We start from the raw sequence: 26,636 nt of genomic DNA, 5'->3' as shown, positions 1-26,636 counted from the left end.
GTGTGGGTTTGGGCATGTTGATGTGCATGTTCTCTGCAGTGAGTGGTTAAATGCATGTAGGTCATGTGGACACCCCACTGCCTCAAGGGTGCATTCTTGGAGAATTCTGGGAGGAGTGACTCTTTTGGATTTGGCAATGCTTGTACATAATCTCTAAGGAGAGACTTCACTTAATGCAAAGAACTCCTCTCCCTTCCTGCCCAAGGCAGATCAGGCCTTGAGGAGGCTTGACTATCCAGAGGTCCTCTAATGGATTCCACTAGGCCTCAGACTTTCCTCATTGCTTAGATTAGGGTTGTAAAACAAACCTTGCTATATTGTTTTACTATCTTTGAAAGAAACATAAACCTTTCTGAAATCACAAGAGACCAAGTTCTTTTCTAACTTGTTAAGTGCCATTGAGTTGACTCTGACTCATAGTGACCCTGTATAAGGTTTCCAAGGTTGTAAATCTTTGAGGGAGTAGAAAGCCTCATCTTTCTCTCATGGAGATCTTGTGGTTCACAGTTACAGAGCCACCCTGCTCTCCTCTTTTCCCTTGTGTGTGTGAATGAGACCATAGAGAAAGGCTAAACATGAAGGTAGATCAGCAGTACACTGCATATGCACTATGGGATAGTGATAGATGTCCTGAAGCTTAGTACATGTCCTTTGGGTCCGCTGTCCAGGCTCTGCTCTGAGCTTGATCTAATATTCTGAATTACGAAATGGAAGGATGGATGTTGGCTGAGTGAGGTTGAAAGTAGAAGATTTGGCAGTTTGAGGGTTTGGTAAAGCATTAGGGTCATCTTTGAGGTTCAAGGTCAGGAATGTATGGTTTGCTAGGAATTATTAATAATGATTAAACACATCAATATCCTATAGTTGCTAAATAGCTGTGTAACCTAAGGGAAGTAATTTTTCTCCCCTGGGTTTCAATTCACGCCTTTATGATGAGAAGGCAAGACTAGATGGCATCAAAGGTCAGCGCTCCCCTGATTTTATGATTGGACTAGGTTGGTGGAGGGACCAACTACGTTGGTGGAGGGACATCTCATATGATGTTATGTCAGCTAAATCAAATCCTAGACGTTTGTATTTGACCTATGCAACTAATTTTCCCATTTGGAAAAAAAAAAAAAGCAGTAATTTACAAGTTAACAACTGACTAGTAACAGTGCAATTAAAGCCAGTTAGGTCAGGCACAGAATCTCAGAGGAGGCTTAAGACAAATTCTGGCTTCCCCAATTATGTTTCTGAAACAGTAATGTCCGTGTAAGTGATATGGTCCCCTTGCAGGAAAATTCTGTTGCCAGTTTTACCTGGTTCAGTCACCAAGGGTCTCCTAAGCACTGCTTGGGTTGTGGAGTAGCAGCAATGGGGCTCTTTGGAGGTTCTGATTGGTATATGTGTCTAGGGGAAGCAAAGGAAGGGTATGTGTTTGTTTTGACCACTCATGTGTGTCCATCACAGGTACTGGCACACATAGAAACAACAAGCATGACCCTGCAGTGTCAAGGTCAAAGACTGATGGGCACTGGGTACGGAGCTGTGTCTCCAAGCTTCATGATGTCACTCCTTTAGGATTTCCTTCCTCCCATAGCGAGTCCCTGTAAGTCACCTATCTAGGTTGAAGTGGAGCCAGTGCTTTACAGGACAGCAACATGAAGATGGGCACATCTAACACATCTACTCATCTTCCCTTCTGGGAGCTCAGTGCCACTGGGGGAGCCTTCTTAAAGGCTAACAGCCTGTGGTGGGGGGGCCTCCCTTTGGGATTCTAGTTCATAGCACCAGTGATTCTGAGAACAGGACTGCAATGGGTAGTACGGGAAACCCAGTTCTCATTTCCCATCTGGTTGGAGTGGCCCTTCTGTAGAGTCTTTGGGTATTAAATGAAGAGCCGTTATGGAGATGCTGGAATCTCCCAGCTGGGGCCCTGAGAGATCACCTTCCAAAAGGTCCTGGTAGGGGACCACCATTCACCAGCGGCAGGGAAGCACTGGAGGTCTGTCCATTCTGTGCGTACCCTGCCTCTAGGGAGAACCAGTCAGTTCTGCCTTAACTCCCTTCTCAGATAACTCCCCCACTCTTCTCAGGGCTCCTTAGCAGAGAGAGAATCTTCGGGAGTTGATGTTCATTTTGGTGACACCAATGAGTTTGAGTGGAGTGGAAAGACTGAAATAGGAGGAGAGAGGGGAATCACAGAAGAGGTCAGACAACTCGTCCCGCTCCTCCAGCTCATAGGTGGCGTCATTGAGCATTCTCCTGTGGAGGTGGCAGGTCTGCTCGATCTTCAGCTTGTTGATGTCACTGCGCAGGCGCATGAGCTGTCTTGCCAACTGCTGGTCCTGTAGTCGCATCTCTGTCTGGAAGTGAGAAGGGGGAGGTATCAGTAATAGTGAGGTGATGGGTCTAATAAGCACAGACCCACTAATATGAGTCCTGGTGTGGCGCTGCAGGATAATGAGATGGACCGCAAGGTCGGAGGTTCAAACTCACCAGCCACTTCTTGGAAACCCTATACAGGGTCACTATGAGTTGGAATCGATATGATGACACTTAACAACAACAATTGAGGTCTTGGATCATTAAACGGTCTGCTCTGGAAATAAAAGTACTTTTCTAGCATTGTTATTGTTAAGTGCCACCAAGTCGGTTCTGATCCATATCGACCCCTATAAAGGGTTTCCGAGGAGCGGCTGGTGAGCTTGAACTACCGAGTTTGTGGATCAAACTGACTTTGCAGTCCAGTGCATTAACCCACAGCACCAGAAAAGACACAGCAGGATGACATATGAGATTATGTTCACAAAACAGTACTTTGTGTTACACAGAATACTATGTCTAACCAGTTACCATTGAGTTGATTCAGACTTATGATGATCCTATGTGTATCAGAGTAGAACTGTTCAAGGATTGATTTTTCAGAATTAGGTTAACTGCTTGTACCCAGGGATTTCATACTAAACCCTTTTGACAAAGAAGCATAATAGTTCTGACTTAGATATTTCAATTCAGGTTCATTGTAAGAGATATATACAGATGGAGCAAAACCCCAAAGAAATGCATGGAAATGATAAAAACCAAATTCAAGAGCACTGTTACCTCTGGGTGGGCAGAGGGAATGTGGATGGGGAAGGTATACAGGGGCTTTAACTGTACTGGTAATGTCTTTTATTTTAGAATTGGTGGTGGATGTGCTATCTTATTATTCTTTAAACTTTTTGTTGTTGTTGTTGTTGTTAGGTGCCATCCAGTCAATTCTGACTCATAGCAACCCTAGCACAACAGAATGAAACACTGTCTGATCCTATGTCATACTCAATCATACAAATGTTAAGATTGAGCCCGTTGCTGCTGCCACTGTATTGATCCATCCCATTGGGGGGATGTCTTTCTCTTTTTTGCTTATCTTCCACTTTGCTAAGCATTTTTTTCAAAATTACTTCTCTGGGAACCCGTCCCTCCTGAATGTGAAAGATAAAATCTCTCCATCTTTGATTCTAAGAAGCATTTGGGCTGTTATGTCATCCAAGACAGATTTGTTTGTTCTTCTGGTATCTATTTTTTTGTAGTTAGGTGCCATTGTGTCGGTACCGACTCATAGCAACCTTACACACAGCAGAACGAAACACTGCCCAATCCTGGGCCAACCTCACTATCATTGTCTCACTTGAGTCCAATGATGCTGCCGTTTGGCCAATCCATCTCGCTGGGGATCTTCCTCTTTTTCTCTGATCCTCCACCCTACCAAATATGATATCCTTCTCCAGTGACTGGTCCCTCCTGACAATATATCCAAAGTATGAGAGATGAAGTTTGGCTATGCTGGCTTCCAAGGAGCACTGTGGCTGCACTTTTTACAACACAGATCTGTTGGTTCTTTTGACAGCCCATGGCACCTTCAATATTCTCCTCCTATGGAACTTTCAATATTCTTCTCCAACACATCAATCCTTCTATGGTCATCCTTATTCATTGTACAAATTTCACATTTATATGAAGTGATTAAAAATATCATGGTTTGGGTCAGGTGTACTTTAGTCTTCAAACACATGTTTTGCTCTTCAACACTTTATTAAAGTATTTTGCAGCAAATTTGCCTAATACAATATGGTCTTTGATTTCTTTTCTTTTCCTTCACCATTCACCCAATCCACCCTGCCGCCCCACCCCACGTCACATGTTATTGTTGTTAGGTGCCCTGGAGTCAGTTCCCACTTAGAGGGATCCTACATAGGATTTCCTAGGAGCAGCTGGTGAGTTTGAATCACTGACCTTAACAGTTTAAACCAACCTTGAGGTCAAATGCTTATCTTATGGTGCCACAACCTTTTCCCAGAAGGGATTAGGGCCAATCCTGATTTGGTATGACCTCATGAACATAACAGAAGAAAAGACGCAGTTCAAATAAGGTAATGTTCACAGGTACAGAAGTTAGGATTTCCACATATGTTTTAGGATGGTGCAATTCAGTCCATAACACACGTCCACTATCCAGAAAGCTCCTGCTGAGGGACAGGGCAGCAAGGCTCAGGGATCTTAGGCAGGTCCTGATAGGGGACTGGCCATTTCTTTAAACAACTCCAGGTGATTTCTAACATGGGTTGCATCATCTTCTCTTTTCATTTTGGAACATCAATTTTATTTACTCTTCATTTTTATGTTTTTTCAAAATTACTCACTTTATTATATAAGATGGTCTTTAAACACATTTCTCACTATCATAGTTTACTATTATAGAGGCCATGTTATTAGAGAAAATAAAATTATTAAGATCCTGTATTAAACATGGCATAACAACACAGAAGATGTTTCTACAGTAACCTGATCTTTACATTTCAAACAAAAATAATTTATAAGCTCTTTTATTTATGAGAAAATAAATATGCATTGTTTTACTTTCAGTATGTGTAAGAAAAACAGACAAAAAAAGAGAAGAAAGTGATTTTCCTTTTTTTCCCTTCCTTCTTCTCTTTTCCTTCCGTTTCTTTTTAACTACCTTCTCTGTCACCCTGAATTGCACAAGTCGATACTCTACCCGGTGAATAATTCTCTCTTCCCTCCCACCTGTGGTAACCATCATATAATGTTTATTATCAAATGCAAACTTTTTCTTGACATTTTACCTTAGTGGTCCCATGCAATGTTTGTCTCTTTGCAACTGACTATTTTTACTCAGTATAATGCCCTCCAGGTTCTTTCACATTATGCGATGTTTTGCATATTCATTGTTATTCTTCAATGTTGCATAACATTCCATAGTGTGCATGTAACAAAGTTTGTTCAATCATTCCTCTGCTGATGGGCATGTAGGCTGTCTCCATTCTTTAATAATGTTTTTAGTAATGCTGCAATGAACACGGGTGTACATATATCTATTCGTGTTATGGTTCGTATTTCTTGAGGATATATAGGAAGTAAAGAGATTGCTGGGTTATTCCATATTTCTTCCTTTGATTTCTTGACTGCTGCTTCCATGAGTGTTGACTGTGGATCCAAGTAAAATGAATTCTGACAATTTCAATCTTTTCTCCATTTATGATAATGTTATTCATTGGTCCAATTCTAAGGATTTTTTGTTTTCTTTACACTGAGGAGTAATCCATTCTGAGGAATGTGGTCTTTGATCTTTATCAGTAAGTATTTTAAATCCTCTTCACTCTTAGCAAGCAAGGTTGTATCATTTGTATATGGCAGGTTGCTTATGATTCTTCCTCCAATCCTGATGCCATGTTCTTCTTCATATACTCCAGCTTCTTGGATTATTTGCTCAGCATACAGACTGAATAAGTAAGGTGAAAGGATATAAACCTAGTGCACACCTTTCCTGATTTTAAACCATTCATTACTCCATTGTTCTGTTGGAACAATTGCCTCTTGGTCTGTGTACAGGTTCCTTAGAAACACAATTAAGTGTTCTGGAATACTCATTCTTCACAGTGTTATCCACAGCTTGTCATGATCCACACAGTTGAAAGCCTTGCATAGTCAATAAGGCACAGGTAAACATCATTCTGGTATTCTCTGCTTTCAGCCAAGATCTATTTGGTATCAGCAATGATATCCCTCATTCCACATCCTCTTCTGAATCCAGCTTGAATCTCTGGCAGTTCCCTGTAAATGTCCTGTTGCAGTCATTTTTCAATTATCTTCAGCAAAATTTTACTAGCATGTGATATTAGTGATATTATACAACGATGTCTGCATTCTATTGGGTCACCTCTCTTTGGAATGGGTGCAAATATGGATCTCTTTTAGACATTTAAGAATGTCTGAAATATTTCTTCATAGTCAAAAGTAGAAACATGCTAGTATTTATTGAATGTTTTTCTCTGAACTAGACACTGTTCTGGAGTCCTGGTTTGGCACTGTGGGTTAATGCACTGGACTGCAAAGTCAGTTTGAACTGTATGATCAGCAGTTCAAGCTCACCAATTGTTCCTTGGAAATCTTATACAGGGTCACTATGAGTCGGAACCAACTTGACAGCACTTAACAATAACAACAACAAAGCACTGTTCTAAGGTCTTCACAGACATTAACATGTAACAGTTCAGTTTTATTACAACCCTGTGAGGCTCCACCAAAGGCGGCACTCAGAGGGCACCCACAACATTCCCCTGTCCTTTGTCACATGCAGTTACATGCATTATATATATATTTATAATTGTTGTTAAGTGATGTCAAGTTGGTTCCAACCTATAGCAACCCTGTATAGGGTTTCCAAGGTGTGACTGGTGAGCTTGAACCACCAATCTTGCTGTTCAAATCAACTTTGCAGTCCGGCACATTAACCCACAGCGCCACACCAGGACTATGTATACTTAACTCCATTGCATCCTCCTTTATCTGTTTTACAGATGAGGACACTGACTCAGAGAAGTTAGGAGACTGTTCAGGATCAGCTGACTTGTCAATGGTGGCACTCAGACCTAACCTAGGTGGGTGCAGCCCAGAGTTGGGCTCTTGTCCATCCAGCTGCTTTGAAGAGGATGTTTGCTATTTTTAGCTGCCATTGAGTCAGTTCAAACTAAAAGCACCCTATAAACAACCAAGCACTACCAAGTACCGTATCAGCCTCACAATTTTGTTATTGTTGCTGTCACTGTATCAACCAATCGCTGAAAGTATGATGTCCTTCTCCAAGAAATGGTCCCTTCTATTAACATATCCAAAATCTTGCCATTCTTAATTCTAAGGAGCATTCTGGCTGTACTTCTTTTGACACAGATTTGTTAGTTTTTTCAGTATTCTTCACCATCGCCACAATTCAAATACATCAGTTCTTCTCTAGTCTTCCTTATTTATTGTCCAACTTTCAATATGAGGTGATTGAGCATACCATAGGTTGTGTCAGGCACACCTTAGTCCTCAAAGTGATGTTTTGCTCTTAAACACTTTAAAGAGCTATTTGGCAGAAGATTTGCCCAATGTAATGCTTTGTTTGATTTCTTGACTGCTGCTTCCATAAGCATATTGATTGTAGATCCAAGTAAAATGAAATCCTTGACAATTTCAATATTTTCTTTGTGTACCATGATGTGGCTTACTAGTTCAATTTGAGGAATTTTATTTACTTTATGTAGTGATTATGAGTTGGGCTGCTAACCTCAAGGTCAGACGTTTGAAACTACCAGTTGTTCCACAGGAGAAAGAGGAAGCTTTCTGCTCCTGTAAAGATTTATAGCCTTGGAAATCTTATACAGAGTCTCAGTGAGTTGGAACAGACTCTATGGCACATAATCAACCAACCACCAACACTGAATTGTAATCCATACACAAGGCTGTATTCTTTGATTTTCATCAATAAATTCTCCAAGTCCTCTTAGCTTCCGGTAACCAAGGTTGTGTCATCTGCATATCTCAGGTTGTTAATGAGACTTCCTCCAATCCTGATGCTGTGTACTTCATATAATCCAGTTTCTTGAATTATTTCCTCAGCATACAGATTGAATAAATACGGTGAAAAGATATAACCCATATGCACATCTTTCATGATTTTAAACATTCAATATCCCCTTTTTCTGTTTAAATGACAGCCTCTTATCTATTTAAAGATACTGAATGAGCACAGTGAAGTGTTCTGGATTTCCCATTCTTCACAGTGTTATGATCTATACAGTCAACTGTCTTTGCATTGTCAATAAAACACAAGTAAACATCTTTCTGGTATTCTCTGCTTTCAGCCAAGGTCTATCTGACCTTGTTTCTGATCCTCTTCTGAATCCAGAGACTAGTGTCACAGAAAGAGGTCTCAGAGGCAGCAGGAGTTAGAAATTCACAGCTCTTGGGTTAGAACCTGGGTTCAAGCTGAACTCCACTCCCTACTAGCTGAGTGGTTTTAGACAAGTTATTAATGTTTCTTGAACCTCTGTTTCTTTGTCTACAGAAAAAGAATAATGCCTATTTCAAGGATTGTGAAAATCAAGGTAGATAACAAATAATCTGCCATATAAATTGGCTAGATAACAACATCATGATCAGAAAGATAGAGGGTCAGTGAAAATGAGAAAACCCTCAGTGAAATACACTGACACAATAGCCACAACAATGGACTCAGATATGTCCACAATCATGGAGCTAGTGCAGGACTAGGCAGTAATTTGTTTGGCTGTACATAGGGTTGCATGTGTCAGGATTGATTCGATGCCCACTAACAACAACAACAACAACATGCTAAGTGAATTGTTGTTGTTAGGTATCATGGAGTCAGCTCTGTTTCATACTGACCCTATCTATGTACAACTGAACAAAACACTGCCCAGTACTGTGCCATCTTCACAATCATTGTTTTTTGAGTCCACTGTTCCAGTCAATGTGTCAGTCCACCTTATTGAAGGTCTTCTTGTTTTTCACTGACCACTTTACCAAGCATGATGCCCTTTTTATGCATGGACTGGTCCCTTCAGATGACATGTCCAATAACATATTTGAGTTAAAGTCTCATAATCCTCACTTTTAAGGACCATACTGGTAGTACTTCTTCCAAGACAGATTGGTTTGTTCTTCTGGCAGCATAGTATATTCAATATTCTTTGCCAACACCATAATTCAAATGCATCATTCTTCTTTGGTTTTCCTTATTCATTGCCAAGCTTACACATACATATGAGGTCTTTGAAAACACCATGGCTTGGTCAGATGTATCTTAGTCCTTAAACTGACATCTTTGATTTTTCATACTTTACAGAGGAGTTTTTTGTGGGTTTTTTTGTAGCAAATTTGCCAAATGCAATGCATCATTTGATTTTTTGACTACTGCCTCTGTAGGCATTGATTGTGTGGCTTATTGTTTCAGATGTGAAAATTTTTGTTTTATGTTGAGGTGTAATCCATACTGAAGGCTGTAGTCTTTGATCTTCATCAGTAAGTGCTTCAAGTCCTCTTTGCTTTCAGCAAGCAAGGTTGTATATATGCATATGGCACAGGTTGTTGATGAGTCTTCCTCCACTTCTGATGTCACATTCATTTTCATATAGTTCAGTTTCTCAGATTATCTGTTCATAAGTATGTTGAAATGATACAATCCTGACTCTCACCTTTTCTGATTTTAAACCATGGATAGTGAATGTTGTTGGTATCATTAAGTACTGTGGAGTTTATTCTCTATACACAGTGACCCTGTATAAGGTTTCTGAGGAGCAGCTGGTGGGTTTGAACCACTGACCTTCTGTTTAGCAGTGCTGGATAAATGTATGTAAGAGTTCAACACTGTTTAAGCTTTTTCTCACCAGGATAACAAGTTGGAACCTGTGAGGACCTTCCAGATTTAAGTCTTCTTTATAGAGACTGAGACATTAGCCCTAAAGCCTGGTTCCTGTGACTCAACCATCAAAGTGTGATTAGGGTTCTCCCTGGCAACTGCAGGACATGCTTATTTCCAATCCCCTCCCCCAGAGTGACCGATTGCCCCATCCAGAGATAAAGGTACTGCCTGGATTCTCCAAGGTGTGGCCAATTAATCCAACAATCCTGTAATTAAGGCAACGTATTTTATGAAAGTGGGGAGAAATGCCACTGTGTCCGAGTCTGTTGTCCCATCGAGGTGAATGGGTGTGTCCACACCAAGTGTGGAAAAACATGAAGAGGGTTCCTTGAAATAATTGTGTTTGCAGTATATGTTTGGCTGTAGCTCATGTTTGTTTTAAGGCAGGCAAGAATGATTGTTAGGCAACCTCCTTTGTGTCTTAAGGTAGAAGGTTCCTCTGCAAGGGCAGGATTAAGCAACTAAAGATGGTAATTACATGGTTCTGCAAGAGAAGAGAAAATTGCTAAACGATTTGTGGGAGGGTGTGGTGAGATGGCTGGTGGAGAGTAGGTCAAAGACTCTAGGGCATGAGTCAAGGGAAGAAAAGCCAGAGGGGTGGGTGGGCTAACAAGAACAGTTCAGTTGTCTGCTGTTCGGTATCTTTAGTGAATTACACAGTTCACTCCATACCTTTCCTGTGAGTGACAACAAAGGCTGCAACTTTAGAGTGACTAATGCACCTGGGTTAAGGAGCTCTGGTAGTGTAGTGGTTACGAATCGGACTGCGAACCACAAGGTCAGCAGTTCAAAACTACCAGCTGTTCCATGGGAGAAAGATGAGGCGTTCTACTCCCGTAATGATGTACAGCTTCGAAAACCCTGTACAGGGTCCCTGTGAGTTGGAACTGACTCCACGGCACATAACAACAACAACAATGCATCTGGGTTAGTCCAGAATGTTGCTTCTTTATATATCTACACTCACATACACATAAGGGCTATTCAAAAAAGTTTGTGGAAAATGGAATTAAAATTTAATGGAATTTTCCCGTGAACTTTTAAAAGTCCACTTGTGAAACATACATGTATATATACACACACACATATATGTCTGCACCAGAAAAATCCTACACAGGGTTACTCTCAGTCACAACCAGCTCAATGACACTTAACAACAACAAATGTATATATATCATTGTTGTTGTTAAGTGCCATCGAGTCATTTCCAACTCATAATGACCCCTGTGTAGGGTTTCCAAGGAACAGCTTTTGGGTTTGAACTGCTGACCTTTTGGTTTGCAGTCCAGAGCTGATCCTGCAGCTCCATGTATGTATACGACTAAGGAGCTCTGGTAGCATAGTGGTTATGAATCGGGCTGTGAACCGCAAGGTCAGCAGTTTGAAACTACCAGCTGTTCTGCGGGAGAAAGATGAGGCTTTCTGCTCTTGTAAAGATTTACAGCATTGGAAACCCTGTACAGGGTCGCTATGAGTCAGAATTGACTCCACGGCACATAACCAACCAATATATATATATATATATATTGCTGTTGTTGTTGTTAAGTGCTGTCGAATCAATTCCGACTCATAATGACCCTGTATAGGGTTTCCAAAGAGCAAGCTGATGAGTTTAAACTGCCAACCTTGTGGTTCAAATGAACCTTGCAGTCTAGAGCATTAATACACAGTGCCACCATATGTATACATATATGTATATGTATAGCTCTGGTGTGGCACTGTAGGATAAGCACTAGATTGGCAAATGCAAAGTCTGTAGTTCAAAACCACCAGAAGCTCTCGGAAATCCTATATAGGGTCACTATGAGTGGGAACCAACTCGATGACACACAGCAACAACAATGCATATATATGTATGAAAAATATGTATGTATTCTTTTTGGTGACAATATACACAGCAAAATCTGTTCCCATTCCAATATCTAGACATAATGGTCGGTGATGCTTGTTGCATTCTTCATTGTGCCAACATTCTTTTTATTTCTGCTCTTGTTGATTTATTAACTTAAGACTCCCTCAGCCCCATCCTCATCTATGCTTTAAAAAACCTGCTACTTATTTGGTCTTATGTAGATAATTTTTAAACAGAATGTAATATTCAAGGGTGATGATTTTTGCTTTTGCACTCAATGGTTGCTTAGTATAAAGATGACTTCAGGGGATAGCTTTGATTCAACGTTTAAAGAGTAACTCAGGGCCATAATCTCAGGGACTTCTCCAATCTCCATAAATCCAATAAGTCTGGATTCTTTAAGAATTTGAAGTTCTGTTTACAGTTTTCTCCCTTCCTATTAGGATCCATCTATTATGTCCCTCATTAGGATGTTCAGCAGCAGTTGTTGTCTCAAAGCAGAGACGGTTCATTAGGCTGCTCCTGGGTTTAGCATTGAACGTCCCATGCCTATAAACCTCTTCTTTCCCAGAAAAATAGGAACAGTTGGTCACCATAGCTGTCAGTGTGGATGTAACCATTGGCAAATGGGGGCCCATTCCCTGTCAGATTGTCAGATGCAGCTAGTCATCTTAGTGATGGGACTCAGTGTGTGAACTTGTGCGGCGCTGGGAATGGCTAAATTCCCAGGCAGGCAGGATGTCTCAGAGCTAGGCCGGAGGAGAGGGTGGACAGGAGCGTCTCAGACTAACTGGCAACGGGAGTTCTTTGTCAAAGATCTGCCCGGCTTTTGGAGAAGTGGCATATTTGTGTTCACCTGGAGAATTTGCTTCCATCCTCAACATCTTCTTGCCCACTTGCTCTGCGTTCAGCTCAAGCTAAAATACTGAGTGACTATTTGCATCCCAGAGAATCAATACTCTTATTTCTAGTTGCCAATAGGATCTGCCTGAATGCTTTCTCTGATGCCAGGGTCTAGTGTCTACAGACTGTCTGAAGATTTCAAGAGTTAAAATATAAAAGGATTTATACATATCAGATCCTTGAGAGCACAAGAAGCAACTCACTGAGGTGTTACCTTTAACCTATCACAGTTCAGTGAGAATACATGAAGTGCCAGAGAAATCCTTCTCATGCAATAATAGCCTTATCTGAAACAATATAAATTATTGCTTTGTTTCTATTATTTGCAGTCACAGATAAATGTTCTCAGCTACTAAAAAAAGCTTGGTGGTCCCAAGCCACACCCAGAGATGACTCCAAAGAAAATCCTGGTGATTACTTATGAAAATTCAACCATTGAAAACCCTATGGAGCACACTTCTATTCTGATACACATGTGGGGACTTTGAATTTGAATCAATTCAACGGCAACTGGACTTAAAAAAAAAAATCTGTTGCCTACTCTTTCCATTTCCCAGACAAATTTTCCAGGCACTCTTGCTTGTGGAATCTCCTGTTCTCTTATTTTGTGGTGACAACCAGAGGGGTGACAATGACTTGAGAAATTTGTCAAATATGAAAGCATTTGTAGGGCAGAGATTTTTTAATGCATCTTCAAAGCTGTCAAGGAGAAATCCTAGCTCTCAGGGGCCAAAGCAGAGGTGTTACAAATACACTGCACTAGTGAGCATTAGTACAGATGTGGTCCAATAGGATCCCGAGTTGGTCAAAGGACTTTTGTCTGTTCCCTGTTTCAGGGGCTATTATCTAAGCTATCCCAGTCCAACAATTGCAATGAATCTCTGATTGATATTGAAGAGAACGCTGGGTAAAAAGCCATCTTTGCAGCTATGTGTGAAGGAACAGAACTTGTTCAATCCCCACACATTTCATTAATGAGACCTAATTCTTGAACCTTGGAAACAGTTTTTGAACCTTATCTCATTATTTATCTTGCTTAACCTTAAGGTCCAGCTTGTCATTCTAATCAATGCTGTGTTGAAGCATTCTCCCGGAAGCCTGGGATAAAATATTTTCATTACTTGATCTTAGCTTTGGCCTTTGAGAAAGATAATGTTGTTTACAAGAGAAAGCTGTTTGACATCATTGGGGTTTGCTATTGAATGATGACTTTTGATTCTGGAAGAAACTAAGAAAAATTTTTTTCAAACACCCTTAGAAACCAAAGTGAGTTTGTGAATTGATTTCCAAGGGAATCTGTGGACCCAGGTGAAGAGAGGACCATGTTTTGTAAAGGTTTCAACTCTGAGAGGCAGCAAGTCAGCTGAAAGGAGCCACCATATTTTCCTGGCAAGAAAAGTCCAAGCTCCCTGATGCCACACATCCTGGGGCCCCTGGTCTAGGGGTTTGGGGAAAGTGGGCAAGACAGGTCCTGGGTTCTTGTAAATATATCTGACCTGGGAATGTGGGTGAGAGAGAGACACAATGAGCTTAGCTCAGTGAGGCAAGAAGGAGCCAGAAAGGTGATTCATTCCTCTGTGCCAAAAGAGCCTCTAGACCTGCCTCTTGCTCCAACACAATTCGTAACTCTGGGAAGTGTGATTGGAATAAGGTCAAAGACTGTCATCATATATAGCAAATCATTTCCTATTAGGGGTTCTGAGTTCAACTTCAATACTTCAGGCTGCTGTGATTCTCTGGTAGCCTGACACACTGTCCCCAGGCCCCTAGGCCATGGGTCCCAGGGTGTGTGGCATTGGGAGGGAGGATCTCTGCTTACCAGGAGTGTGCACTGCTCCTTCCAGCTGGTCTGCTGCCTTTCAGAGACAAAACTTTTCTGGCTCTGGGTTTCAGTCCCAGCTTGGTCCTTAATAAGATGAGTGACCCAGGACAGTAGGTGTGACCGCTTTGCAAAAAGAGATGCTGATAAAAACACCCACACTTGCAGATAATTCCCACTTAACCTGGCTTCAGTGACTGGATGATCAGAGCTCAACCAGAAGTAAAAAGAAAAGGGAAAGAAAAAAAAAAAAATTCTCATACAATTTGATGAACTTGACCTACACCTATGTAAGCTGTAGCACAAAAGAGGGAACAAGTCCTTAAAGCAAGAATCATTCCCACCCCCTCCACACAAAGAGTAGACAGGGGTGGGCAACGTAGACATTGGCTACCCAAAATGGGGCGCGGAGGGCTACAAAGGCAAGAAGTGACTGGCTTACAAGCTTTCAAGAGGGAACCTAGATCCAGAGGGCACGGAGGAAGGTAGAATCTTCAGTGAGTAGTATTCAGTCTGTCTAGGCGGGGTTGATGCAATGAATAATTGTTATCAGAACTGATTGTGAAGGTTGGAAATGTAAAGGTAGATGTTTTATAGCAAGGAGGGGAGTGATTAACTTTTCAGTCTAGGAGTGGAGGTCCCTAGGACCATCAAGGGAGAAGAGCAGAGAGCAAGACCCTACCCAGAGAAGCAGTGATGCCTGAAATGGAGACAGAGATGATGAAGTGGAGCGATGGAGCAGCTGGAGACTTTAGATCCAGAGAGGGAAAGAGACTGTGTGCTGAAGACCTGGGAGGTACAGGGGAAGGATTGCATGGAGGGGATTGTAACCATGGCAATGAGACGATATACGATAGAATGAAAGTAAAACTAATGTTTTCCCATGTAAACTATCACATAATTCACAATAAAACAATTTAAGAAAAAAAAAATGGGGGGGGGGATGCTGATCACCTCCCTCCAATTTCATAAAATGCTGTGAGGTGTACACATAATCTTGGGTCCTTCTGTGTATTCCTTCTGTCTTCTATTGATACTTTCAGCATCATTCAGTATTTGTCCATAGACTCCTTCAATATTTTAAGTCGAGGCTTGAGTTTTTTCTTCAATTATTTCAGCTTGGGAAATGCTGAGCATGTTCTTCCCTTTAAGTTTTCTAACTCCAGAGTCAGAAAATATTAGAAAATTAGAAATATTACATTTCCTTTTAATATTTGACTTTGTCTTCTCAAGCTGGCTTATGACATTTCTGTTCAGTTATTTTATCTTCTCATTTTTTCCATTTGTTTTAGCATATCTACCCTGGGGAGCAAGTTTCAGAGTCTCTTGACATCTATTTTTGCCTTTTCCTTCTTTCTTGTCTTCTTAATGACCTTTTTCTTTCTTCCAGTATGATATTTTTGATTATCATCCTAATACTCTTCTGGTTTTTGGTCATTAGTGTCTAATTCATCAAATCTGTTCTTAAGATAATCTCTAAATTCAGGTAGGATATGTTCAAGCTCATATTTTGACTCTTGTAGACTTGTTTCAATTTCTTCAACTTCATCCTGAACTTGTATATGAGCAATTGATGGTCTGTTCCACAATCTGCCCCTGGCCTTGTTTTAGGTGATGATATGGAGCTTTTCCACCATCTCTTTCCACAGATCTAGTTAAGTTGATTTCTGTGTATTCCATCTGGTAAGGTCCATGTGTATGGTTTCATGTTGTTTAAAAGAGATATTTGCAATGAACAAGTCATTGGTCTTGCAATATTCTATCATGCGATCTCCAGCATTATTTCACTCCCCAATGGATCCTTCCTCTTTGTTTCCAGCCTTTGCATTCCAGTCATCAGTAATTATCAATGCATTTTGATTGCATATTTGATCAAGTTTACACTGAAGACATTGGTAGAATTCTTCAGTTTCATCATCACTGACTTCAGTGGTTGGTGTGTAAATTTGAATAGTAATTATATTAACTGATCTTCATTGTAGGTTTATAGATATTATCACAGACAGCATTTACTACAAGATAGATCATAAAATGTTCTTTTTGATGATCAGATAGCTAGTGAGTGCCAATGTCAAGAAGTGAAATGGAGGCTGATAGTACTCACAGTCAAGGGTGTCATTTACTTGGACATAATGACGTCCAGGGGATTGTGGCCTTCCCAACTTCTCTGCCATATCCCTGGAGACCAAGTGGGGGCCCTTTTGGGGCCAAAATAGGCAGTCCCAGGATTGTGCCACTCTTGCCAGGCTGTTAGAGGTCATACCCATGGCATTGTTATTCCTACTAGCCCTCATCTTAGGCCTGCAGAAAAGTTGGCTTCTTGATCTCTGCCAAGCCTGGCTGCCCTGCCAAGATATCTCTGGGGCAAATGTATGGAGACAGAGTTGAATACTGAAAGTAAGAACTCTTGTCCTGCTATCTTGTATTGCTGTCTGAATGTCCATGTGCAGGCCAGAGTCCCAAGATAGACTAATTTCCCCCAGGCAGAGATTTGGGCTTCATCAAGGGCAAGCTCTGTGAGTTCAGAAGCGTCAGCCAAGGTGCTATCAGATGACACTGGGGGATTTAGTTGTTCTGTTGATCCTCTGAGGGCCCTGGGAAGACTCCTAGAGTGCCAATGGTAGGACTTCTAGACTTTTCTTAGGTTCTGGGCTCCCTAGCTTGGAAGCTGACTGAATGGAAGCTACACACCTGATGCTTGGTACACCTGTGAACTAGCTAGGAACCTGGCCTTCGGCCCAATTTCCAAGAATGAGGAGTTGCTGGGTGGACAAGAGCATGTATGAAGTTTGGAATTGTGTTGGTAATTGCATTGTTACACCTGTAGTTTCTATATATAGATCCCTGTCTGTGACTCCAAAGAGAAGGAAAACAAATGTATTCTCTGCTACACTCTCCAAGCACCTTTGAGGCCATTTTGTTCTCCAAAGTCATTTCACACTCCATTACCCAGAAACCTGTCATTTTAAGAACTGACACTTTTGTATTCACGGGCTGACGGGACTTCACAGCAGCCAGTAGTATTGAGGTGGGACTCAGGCCCCTCTAGGAGAGTTGTATTTGCTAGGCCTGCTGAGAGTCCCTGACAGGATTCTACCCTCACTTTCTAGTATTAGGGGATGTGTCAAAGCAGGGGGGGCCCTCACCAGGAGCTCAGGAAAGTCTTCAGACTTTGAGTGCTGCAAAATGTTGCCAGTGTAGACAGCAGGCTTCCCCACTCTGACAAAACAGGGAAACAAGGAAACGCTGGAGTTGAGAGATTGTCTTACTGGACAACCACATAACCTCTCTGGACATCTCTTTCCCTGTTTGAAAAATGAGGGGTTGACCATCCTGTCAAGTCCCTTTCCCCCTGTAAAATTTGGTGCAAATATTTGATAAAGGAGGAACTATGTTCACTTCAGTCAACCATTGTTTGTGAAGGGTATGTTGCTCTGGATGGAGAGCTATGGAGAATGAAGGAATCTCCAGGGCTCCTTGATCTGCCTGTTGACTTGAGACCCCTGTTCTCCTCTGGCCTGCAGGCTCCTGCCTAGCAGCGTCTGACCCCTATTGGCCTGGCAATCAAGGGCAAGGGCTCCTATGTTCAGGGCTTAGCTGCCTTCAGTATGTCTCATGTGTCCTTTTTCTGGTTTTCATCTGTTCAGGGGCCATGTCTGGCTTAATTCTGTGCCCAGAGACACTGCTGGGCAGTGTTCAGTTCCTTGGCCCCTGGTGGCAGCCAAAGACAGGAGTTGGGTTCAGAGGTCTCATTTGCCAGAAGTTTATAAAAGAATACATCCCCCAGAAAAGGATTGTCCAGACTAGGGGCAGGCCTTGGCTGACACAGCTCCCTTTGAATCAAAGTGTATTAGCATAGTGAATGTCCTTCTCTGGAGGGAGAGGTGAGTTCTTGGAATGAGTACAAAATAGAGAAAACTGAAGTACACCTTCACTCCAGTAGTGAAGAACATGTATTAAATGAACATAAAGTTGGTGAAACACAAGGTGTAGTAACAAGCTTATTTGAGTCAATTCCAACTCACAATGACCCTGTGTAGGGTTTCCAAGGAGTGGCTGGAGAGTTTGAACCACTGACCTTGTGGTTCAAACCACCCTGTAGTCCAGTGCTTATCCTATAGCACCACACAGTCATTAAATGCATGATCTCTGAAGTTGGGGAGATTTGGGCTCAAATCTCTTCTCTGCTGGTTGACCTTGGGCTAATTACTTAACATTAGTTCTTCTCATCTGTAAAATGGGGATAGTAATAGTACCACAATCAATACTCATGGAAGCAGCAGTCAGGAAATCAAACGATGGATTGCATTAGGTGAATCTGCTGCAAAAGACCTCTGTAAAGTGTTCAAGAGCAAAGATGTCTGGATTAAGGTGTGCCTGACTTAAACTATGAGCATTTTCAATAGTCTCATAGGCATATGAAGATTGGACAATGAGTAAGGAAAGCCATAGAAGAATTGATGCATTTGAATTATGGTGTTGGAGAAGAGTCACAAACAAATCTATCTTGGAAGAAGTACAACCAGGAGCCAGAGGGTGTGACTACCTCTCTCATACTTTAGATATAACATCTGAAGGGACTAGTCACTGGAGAAGACCATCATGCTGGTAAAATGGAGGGTCATAGAAAAAGAGGAAGACCCCCCCAATGAGATAGATTGAGACTGTGACAAAAACCATGGGCTCAAATGTAACAGCAGTTGTGAGGATGGAACAGGACTGAGTAGTGTTTCATTCTGCTGCACATATGGTCCTTAGGAGTCAGAACTGACTCAATGGCACTTAATAACAATAGGGCTTCTGAGGAACAGCCGGTGAGTTTGAACCACATTGATCTTGTGGATTAATAGTTCCATGCTTATCCTATAGCACCACACTGGGACTCCAACAATAGTACCCTTAAAAGACTGCTGTATTGACTCAGCAGGAATGACGCCCCCATTCCCTATATATCAAGAGAAGACTGGAATGAGGGAACCTGAGTGCAGCTATTTTGAGACCAACCACCATAGTGCTCTTAAATTTTTACTTTTCTTAAGTTTCAATTTCCCATTTCTGCCACATTGTTGCGAAGTGGGCCGTCGAGTCTATTCTGACCCATAGCGACCCTGTATAGGGTTTCCAAGGAACAGCTGGTGAGCTTGAACCACCGACCTTGCAGTTCAAACGGCTTTGCAGTCTGGCGCCTTAACCCACAGTGCCACACCACGTCACACATTAGGCCCTCCTAAATGTCACCTCCCCTACCCCCTCTGCAAGACCTCACAAAAGCCCATTTCTGCCACAACTACCCCCTCCTAAACTCCACCCCCTGGGAAGACCCTCATAAAAGCACTCAGTCTGTGTGAGGCAGTGCTTCTGACTTTGGTCCGCAAGCCCCTCCCAGATTTGTCTTGTCTTTGCTGTTGACAAAAAAAAAGACTGCTGTAATAAATGATATGATATAAATCATTTAATATCACATAACACACTACCTGACTATTTCAGGTGTGCCCTCTGCCTTTCTGCTCCTCCCTTCATTTTCCCTTATAACATCCTGTCAGATAGGTATTTATTATTCCTACTTTACAGTGACAAAAACAAGTGTGAGAATAATCAATTTACCTAAAGTCACATAACTAGGATGTGGTAGAATTTGACTTGAAATTTGATCTAATTACAAATCTTATGCCTTTGCCACACCATCTGTGAATCCTAACAGCCAATTAATGAATCAGTTATATTAAATCACCTGCCAGCACCCATTATATTCCTGAGCATGATCTCAGAATGCTAAATCAGAATTTCCATGGGGAGCAGGGAAGGGTCTGTATTTTAACAAATGCCCTGGGTACCTAGCTGAGTGGTAAAAGCTAAGTGCTATGCAATACTATAGTGCTTAGCTTTTATACCTGGAATGATGCTCACCAGAGGAACTGGGCTTTATACCTGGAATGATGCTCACCAGAGGAACTGGGCTTTATACCTGGAATGATGCTCACAAGAGGAACTGGGCTTTAGTTACTATAAGAGAAATGTGAATGCGGAATAAGAAGAAGCCTTCCATCCATAAGTTCTTGGTTTGCTCAGCCCCTCAACCTTCTTCTTGTTTGTTGTTGTTAAATGCCTTGGAGTTGGTTCAGACTCACAGTGACCCTGTATGGGGTTTCCAAGGAGTGGCTGGTGGCTATGAACCACCAACCTTGTGGTTAGCAGTCCAGTACTTATTCTACAGTTCCACATCAGGACTCCCCTCCCCTACCTCTCAACCTTAGCCTCCCCAAAGCCGAGGCACTCAAGACATGCTAATTGCATTGAATGAACAGAGGATTTGATTAAAGAACCTTGGCTTATCTCTTAAGGAAAGTTGGTGGCACTGTAGGAGAAGCAGTGGATTGTTAATTGTCAAGTCAGTAGTTTAAATTCACCAGTTGCTCCATGAGAGGAAGATGAGGCTGTCTGCGCCTATAAGGATTTACAATCTCAGAAACCCAATATAGGGTCAATATGAGTTGGAATTGATTCTACCGGCAATGCATTTTGGTTTGGGGAGGACTAGTCTGTCTTTTAAAAACCATTGCCTTCAAGACACTTCTAACTCATAGTGACTCTATAGGACAGAGTAGAATTGATCCATAGGGTTTCCAAAGCTCTACTTTTTATGGAAGTGGAGTGCCACATCTTTCTTCCCGGGGCAGCTGGTAGATTTGGAACCTTCCACTCTATTTCTTACAGCCCCAGATTTCTTTTTGGTATTATTCTGGTTAGAAACGGCATCAGGCATCTCCTTCCCTTCTTCTCCCTTTTCTCCATTGCCTTGCAAAACATTGGAGAAAGGAGAAAGAAACAGGACCTTCTGATTCAAATGAGATGTATATACATCTCCTTGGTCCAGCAGTTCCCACATCTCAGCTTGCTTTTGTCTGCTCTCTTGCTAAGTGGGGAGTTTCTGTGGATTGTAGATCTGATTTCACTTATCTTATTCTACGAGATTCTATGCCTTTTGTTTTATCTGTAGACTGCAAACTCAGGAATGTGTACCAATTACATTGGCAAGACAGAGAGGAGCCTGGTACTTTTCTTTCTTTTGTCTTTTATTCATATAACCTTCCCCCACCTCCATTCTCAGATTATCTGTAACATATTCCTGTTTAGGGAGTCCTGGTGTGGCACTGTGGGTTAATGCACTGGACTGCAAAGTCAGTTTGAACCGGAAGGTGGGAGGTTCAAGCTCACCAGTTGCTCCTCAGAAACCCTATACAGGAGTTGCTATTAATTGGAACAGAATTGATAGCACTTAAAGACATTCTTGTTTAGAAAATCTGGAAACTATAGAAAACAACATTCCTATTTAGAAAATTTGGAAACTATAGAAAAGTCCAAAGAATAATATTGCCACTCAGAAGTAAAGATCATTGATATTTTGGCATATTTCCTTTACTAGTGCCTTTGGTTTAAACTTTTTTAATGACTACCAAAGGGCCAACCGGATGGTTTAAAATTAGGAAAGGTGTGTGCCAGGTGTGTATGTATCCTTTCACCATACTTATTCAATCTGTATGCTGGGCAAATTATCCAAGAAGCTGGATTATATGAAGAAGCACATGGCATCAGGATTGGAAGAAGTCTCATTAACAACCTGCGACGTATTGCATTGGGCAAATCTGCTGCACAAGACCTTTTTAGTGTTGAAGAGCAAAGATGTCAGCTTGAGAACTAAAGTGCACCTTACCCAAGCCATGGTATTTTCAATAACCTTATTTGCATATGAAAGTTGAACAGTGAAGTAGGAAGACCATAGAAGAATTGGTACATTTGAGTTATTGTGTTGGAGGAGAATATTAAAAGTACCATGGACTGCCAAAAGAACAAACAAATCTCTGCTTGAAAAGTACAGCCATAATGCTCTGGCAGGGTTGCTATGAGACTCTTGTACTTCAGACATATTGTCAGGACCAGTCCCTGGAGAAGAATATCATGTTTGGTAAAGTGGAAGGTAGTAGAGAAAGAGGAAGACTGCCAGTGAGCTGGATTGGCAGGGTGGCAACATCAATGGGTTCAAACGTGTCAATGATTGTGAGGTTGGCACAGGACTGGGCAGTGTTTCATTCTGTTGTTCATGGGGTCGCTATGAGTCAATAGCAACTCGATGGCACCTAATAATATCAACCAGGGACCAATGGACTTCTGGTGTGGCGCTGTAGGATAAGCACTGGACTGTGAACCACAGGTTGTCAGTTCAAACCCACCAGTTGTTTCTTGGAAACCCTATATAGGGTTGCTATGAGTCAGTACCAACTCAGTAGCACTTAACAACAACAAACATAGGTCCAATCGAGAGAAAAATGAGGCTTTCTACTCCCGTAAAGATTTACAGACTGGGAAACTCAATGCAGTGTCTCTGTGAGTCAGAACCTACTTGACAGCATGCAGCAACAGCAAGTGGCCAATAGGTCCCTGAGTGGCACAGTTCGAGCCTGATTACTAACCTAAAGGTTGGCAGTTTGAAGCCACTGCAGAAGAAAGGCCTGGTGATCTTCTGTAAAGATTGTAGACAAGAAAATCCTATGAAGCAATTCTACTCTAGCGCAATACATGTTGTTGTTGTTGTTAAGTGCTGTCGAGTTGGTTCCGACCCATAACGACCCTGAACAGGGTTTCCGAGGCTGTAAATCTTTATGGGAGCAGAGCGCCTCATCTTTCTCCCACAGAGCAGCTGGTAGTTTCGAACTGCTGACTTTGCAGTTTGCAGCCCGATTTGTAACCACTACGCTACCAGAGCTCCCAATACATGGAATCACCATAAGTTGGAATTTTCTCAACAGCAATGGGTTTGATTATTTGAAAGAGGTCAGTATCTGCCTAAATTAATAGAAGAGGAGTCCTCCTCCTGAAACTTACTGGGGCCAAATAGGCTTTGTTGTTGTTGTGGACTTCTGGTGTGGTGTTACTAGATAAACACTGGACTGTGAACAACAAGTTCAGCAGTTCAAACCCACCAGCTACTCCTCAGAATCCCTGTTTAGGGTCACTGAGTTGGAACCAAAATCAACAGCACTTAACAACAACAATCTTCTATTGGAAAGAGCTCTGGTAGCTTGTTGTTGTTGTTAAGGGGCCTTGACCAAAAAGATGCCTGGTTTAGAGACTGTCCTGGGAATCAGAGCCCAGCAGCAGTGTCTCCTTGAGTGGCTCTGAGTGACTTACCATCTTCATCAAGAGGCGAGAAGGCTGTCCGAGGCCTCGCTAAAGAGTTGTTATGAGAGATTGCTAATAACTCTCTATAACCCTTTACCCTTGGCCTGATTTGAAATCAGTAGTGTTTTAAATGCAGGCTTTTTGACTCAGGGTCAACAATTCATCTGACCAATAAATTAAACCTGTGATGTGAGTACCTAGTACAAAAGGAAGATTTCTGAATTCAAAATCAGAAAATAAGGGCCTGAGACTTGGTACAGTCACATCCTTGCATCTAACCTTGTGCAAATCACTCAACTTCTTTGTACTTTAGCCTCATAATAGTTCTGAGCCTCAGTTTTCTCTACTTTAAAATTGAAATAACAATACCTCTGAACCTCAGAAAACCACTTTGGAAAGGATTAAGTGTTCTTTTGATGGAAGGTATTAACATGACTGCTACCTTCATATTTTTCACATCCATTCCCATCAGGGGATGCTCAATGGGTTTTAATGGCGGTTTTGCTCTCTCTTTCAGCAGATATTGGTAATGGTGGCCTCAGAGGGCCGTGTCCCAGCCTATGCTTGCCAAACAGGCAGTGCAGCCAATTGAGGGTTAACTGGGAGAGAGCTCCCAGATTGCAATGAAAAAGATCCAAACGGAGCAGCAGGAGTAAAGCTGCAGACCACTAGGGGAAAAACTGACACTGTATAGGAGGATTACGGCCAATCCTCTGTTTATTAAAACTTACCATGTGTCTTTTCTTGTCATCTAACAACCATAAACACCTTTTAGGGGCTGTGTCTATGGGGAATCAAACACCTGCATGAGACTAAAAGAAAAATATCTGTGGATGCCCAGGAACTCTCACCACAGACACCACCCATTAGGAAGCTGAGATGTTTTGTTTTGTCTTCAGTTTCATCAGGATTTGGAACCAGACAGACAGAGAGGAAGCTTTTTTGTGTGTGTCCCTTTTCTAGATCTTTCCCATTGGCAAGGGGAACTTTTTAGCATGATTTAAGAGAAAAGACAAGAGAGAGTGTCCCTTTCCCTGTGCAGAATGCTGTGATGAGTCTCTGGGCCTAACCCATGGGAACTGACAGACTGACCAAAGCCCCAGTGGGGGGCAGTTTGCAAAGTGTTCTGAATTCCAGACTCAGCATGAGAGCAGACACAGAGATGGGAGAGTCCTACAGCTCTGGGTTCTTGCCCTTTCTGACTCCCCCATCCTGAATCATTGCTTTACTTGGTCCAAGTCAGTAGGCCACCTTGCCAGGACACTGTAAAGGAGGAAGGCTTGAGGCCAAGACCCTCTGGCAACCAGAGCAGCCTGGAACAAGCAGAGCTGCACAATGACCTCGTATTCAGGCCCTGAACTGCTCTTCTGGAAGGAGCAGAAGGAGTAATGTTAACAAGGTTTGTGAATCATTGACATATTTGTGGAGTCCCTAGGTGGTGCAAATAGTTAATGCATATGGCTGCTAACCAAAAGGTTCCATTCAGAGGCACCTTGGAAGAAAGACATGTTGATCTACTTATGAAAAATCAAGTGCTGAAAGTCCTATGGTGCACAAATCTGCTCTGATATATATACATGGTGGTGGTGGTGTGCTGTGGAGTTGGTTCCAACTCCATGGAGGGAGCTATAAGTCAGGCAACTCCACCCTTTCCCGCCTCCCGCCCCCCCCCCCCCCCCCCCCCCCCCCCCCCCTCCCCCCCCCCCCCCCCCCCCCCCCCCTTTCTTGTACTCTGTTCTCTACCTCCATGAAAGAACCTCTGCACCTGCAGTTCCCTAGAAGGTCAAGAATGACATTTTCCTTGATAAAGAGGAGATCTCTGAGGGAACTGAAAGGATCTGTTTCTTATCTTACAAACAAGTCAAAATTCAGATTGTGACTCTTGTGCTGTTTAGCTGGTCTTCTTTGGAGGCAGGGGATGAACTAGATAATCTTTGAGAACCAGCCTTCCCTGCCTCTCTGGACAGGCTGACCTTGGTAATAAATGCCTCTCTGGTTGTATTAACTACTTCTGGGAGAGACCAGCAGGGCTCTCCCCTCTACTGGGCTCAAAACAATTGACAAGTTCATTCAAAACTTCCATCAATTTGGGTGTTTGGCATCGTGCAGGGAAAATATCAAAGTGACTGAATGAATTTAAGATTTTCAATCTGTTGCCTTGGCTACACAAGGAGAGAAGGATAAATCTGCAAGCGAGCTTAACAAACTGGCAGGGAAGATCTGCCCAGGCATACTGAAAGACTCGATTCTGGGCTTACAAGCCAAATCCAGTGCCCTCGACTTGATTCTAACTCATAGTGTCCCCATGGATGAAGAATAGAACGGCTCCACAGGGTTTTCAGTAGCTGTTACCTTTGGGAAACAGATCACCAGACCTTCCTTCCAAGGTGCTTCTGAGTGGATTTGAACTGTTACCCTTTCATTAGTTGTCTAAATGCTTAATCACTTGTGCCACCCAGGGTTTATCATATGACAAAGGTTACTTGAAACTGTTTTCATTGGGCTAAAATTAATGTTTTTATTCCCAAAGTTTCCTTAAATGGGGTAACAGATGATGAATTAGAAAAACAATGATATTAATTTTAATGTTTTGACTGAGACTTAAAAACATGACAATGTGCTTTTGGGTAAAATTTTGAAATCTGTTTTTAATCCAAAGCATTTTACAATTTGCTTTTTTGTTACTATTTATACACTAGACAGAATTGAATGCTCAGAATCAGTCTGCCTGCATTTGGGCTGTTTTTGACCTTCTCAGAAACATAATCTTCTGAATCTGATATGGTTCTGGACCAGTCAGGTTGGGATGCGGTAACTTCATTTATGGAAACTTTAGTCACAGGCCAGTTATGGCGTGGACAGAGCTTAAAGCTCAAGACCTTCCTTGGGTCTTCCTTCAAAGGTCCCGTCTTGGTCCCTCATGGTTCTGGTCTGGCCTGCCTTTCATTACTTGACAGTCAAGGTATTGTCCAGAACCATACAGGAAATTCTGAAACTCCCCTCAACCCAGACTTACCAGTTCTGAGCATGGCTTTTAACTAGTTCAACCCCCTGTGGAAAATGTATATTTGTACCCCTTAGACATATTGAATCAGAACATACATTTAACAAGATCTACATTTTACCAAGATCTA

General features: G+C 42.0%; 1 protein-coding gene across 1 annotated transcript in view; it reads right to left on the bottom strand.

Moving 5' to 3' along the window:
* Positions 1-2,084: 2,084 nt before the first annotated feature.
* Positions 2,085-26,636, bottom strand: part of FAM167A (family with sequence similarity 167, member A) — a 29,759-nt gene continuing 5,207 nt past the window's right edge. The window contains exon 2 of the mRNA XM_006864328.1: positions 2,085-2,348. Within this exon, the coding sequence (XP_006864390.1) occupies positions 2,085-2,348 (264 nt within the window). The remainder of the gene's footprint in view (positions 2,349-26,636) is intronic.

Source organism: Chrysochloris asiatica, unplaced genomic scaffold (assembly GCF_000296735.1).
Source record: "Chrysochloris asiatica unplaced genomic scaffold, ChrAsi1.0 scaffold00064, whole genome shotgun sequence".
Lineage (NCBI taxonomy): Eukaryota > Metazoa > Chordata > Mammalia > Afrosoricida > Chrysochloridae > Chrysochloris > Chrysochloris asiatica.
This window is presented reverse-complemented; position numbering and strand designations above follow the sequence as displayed.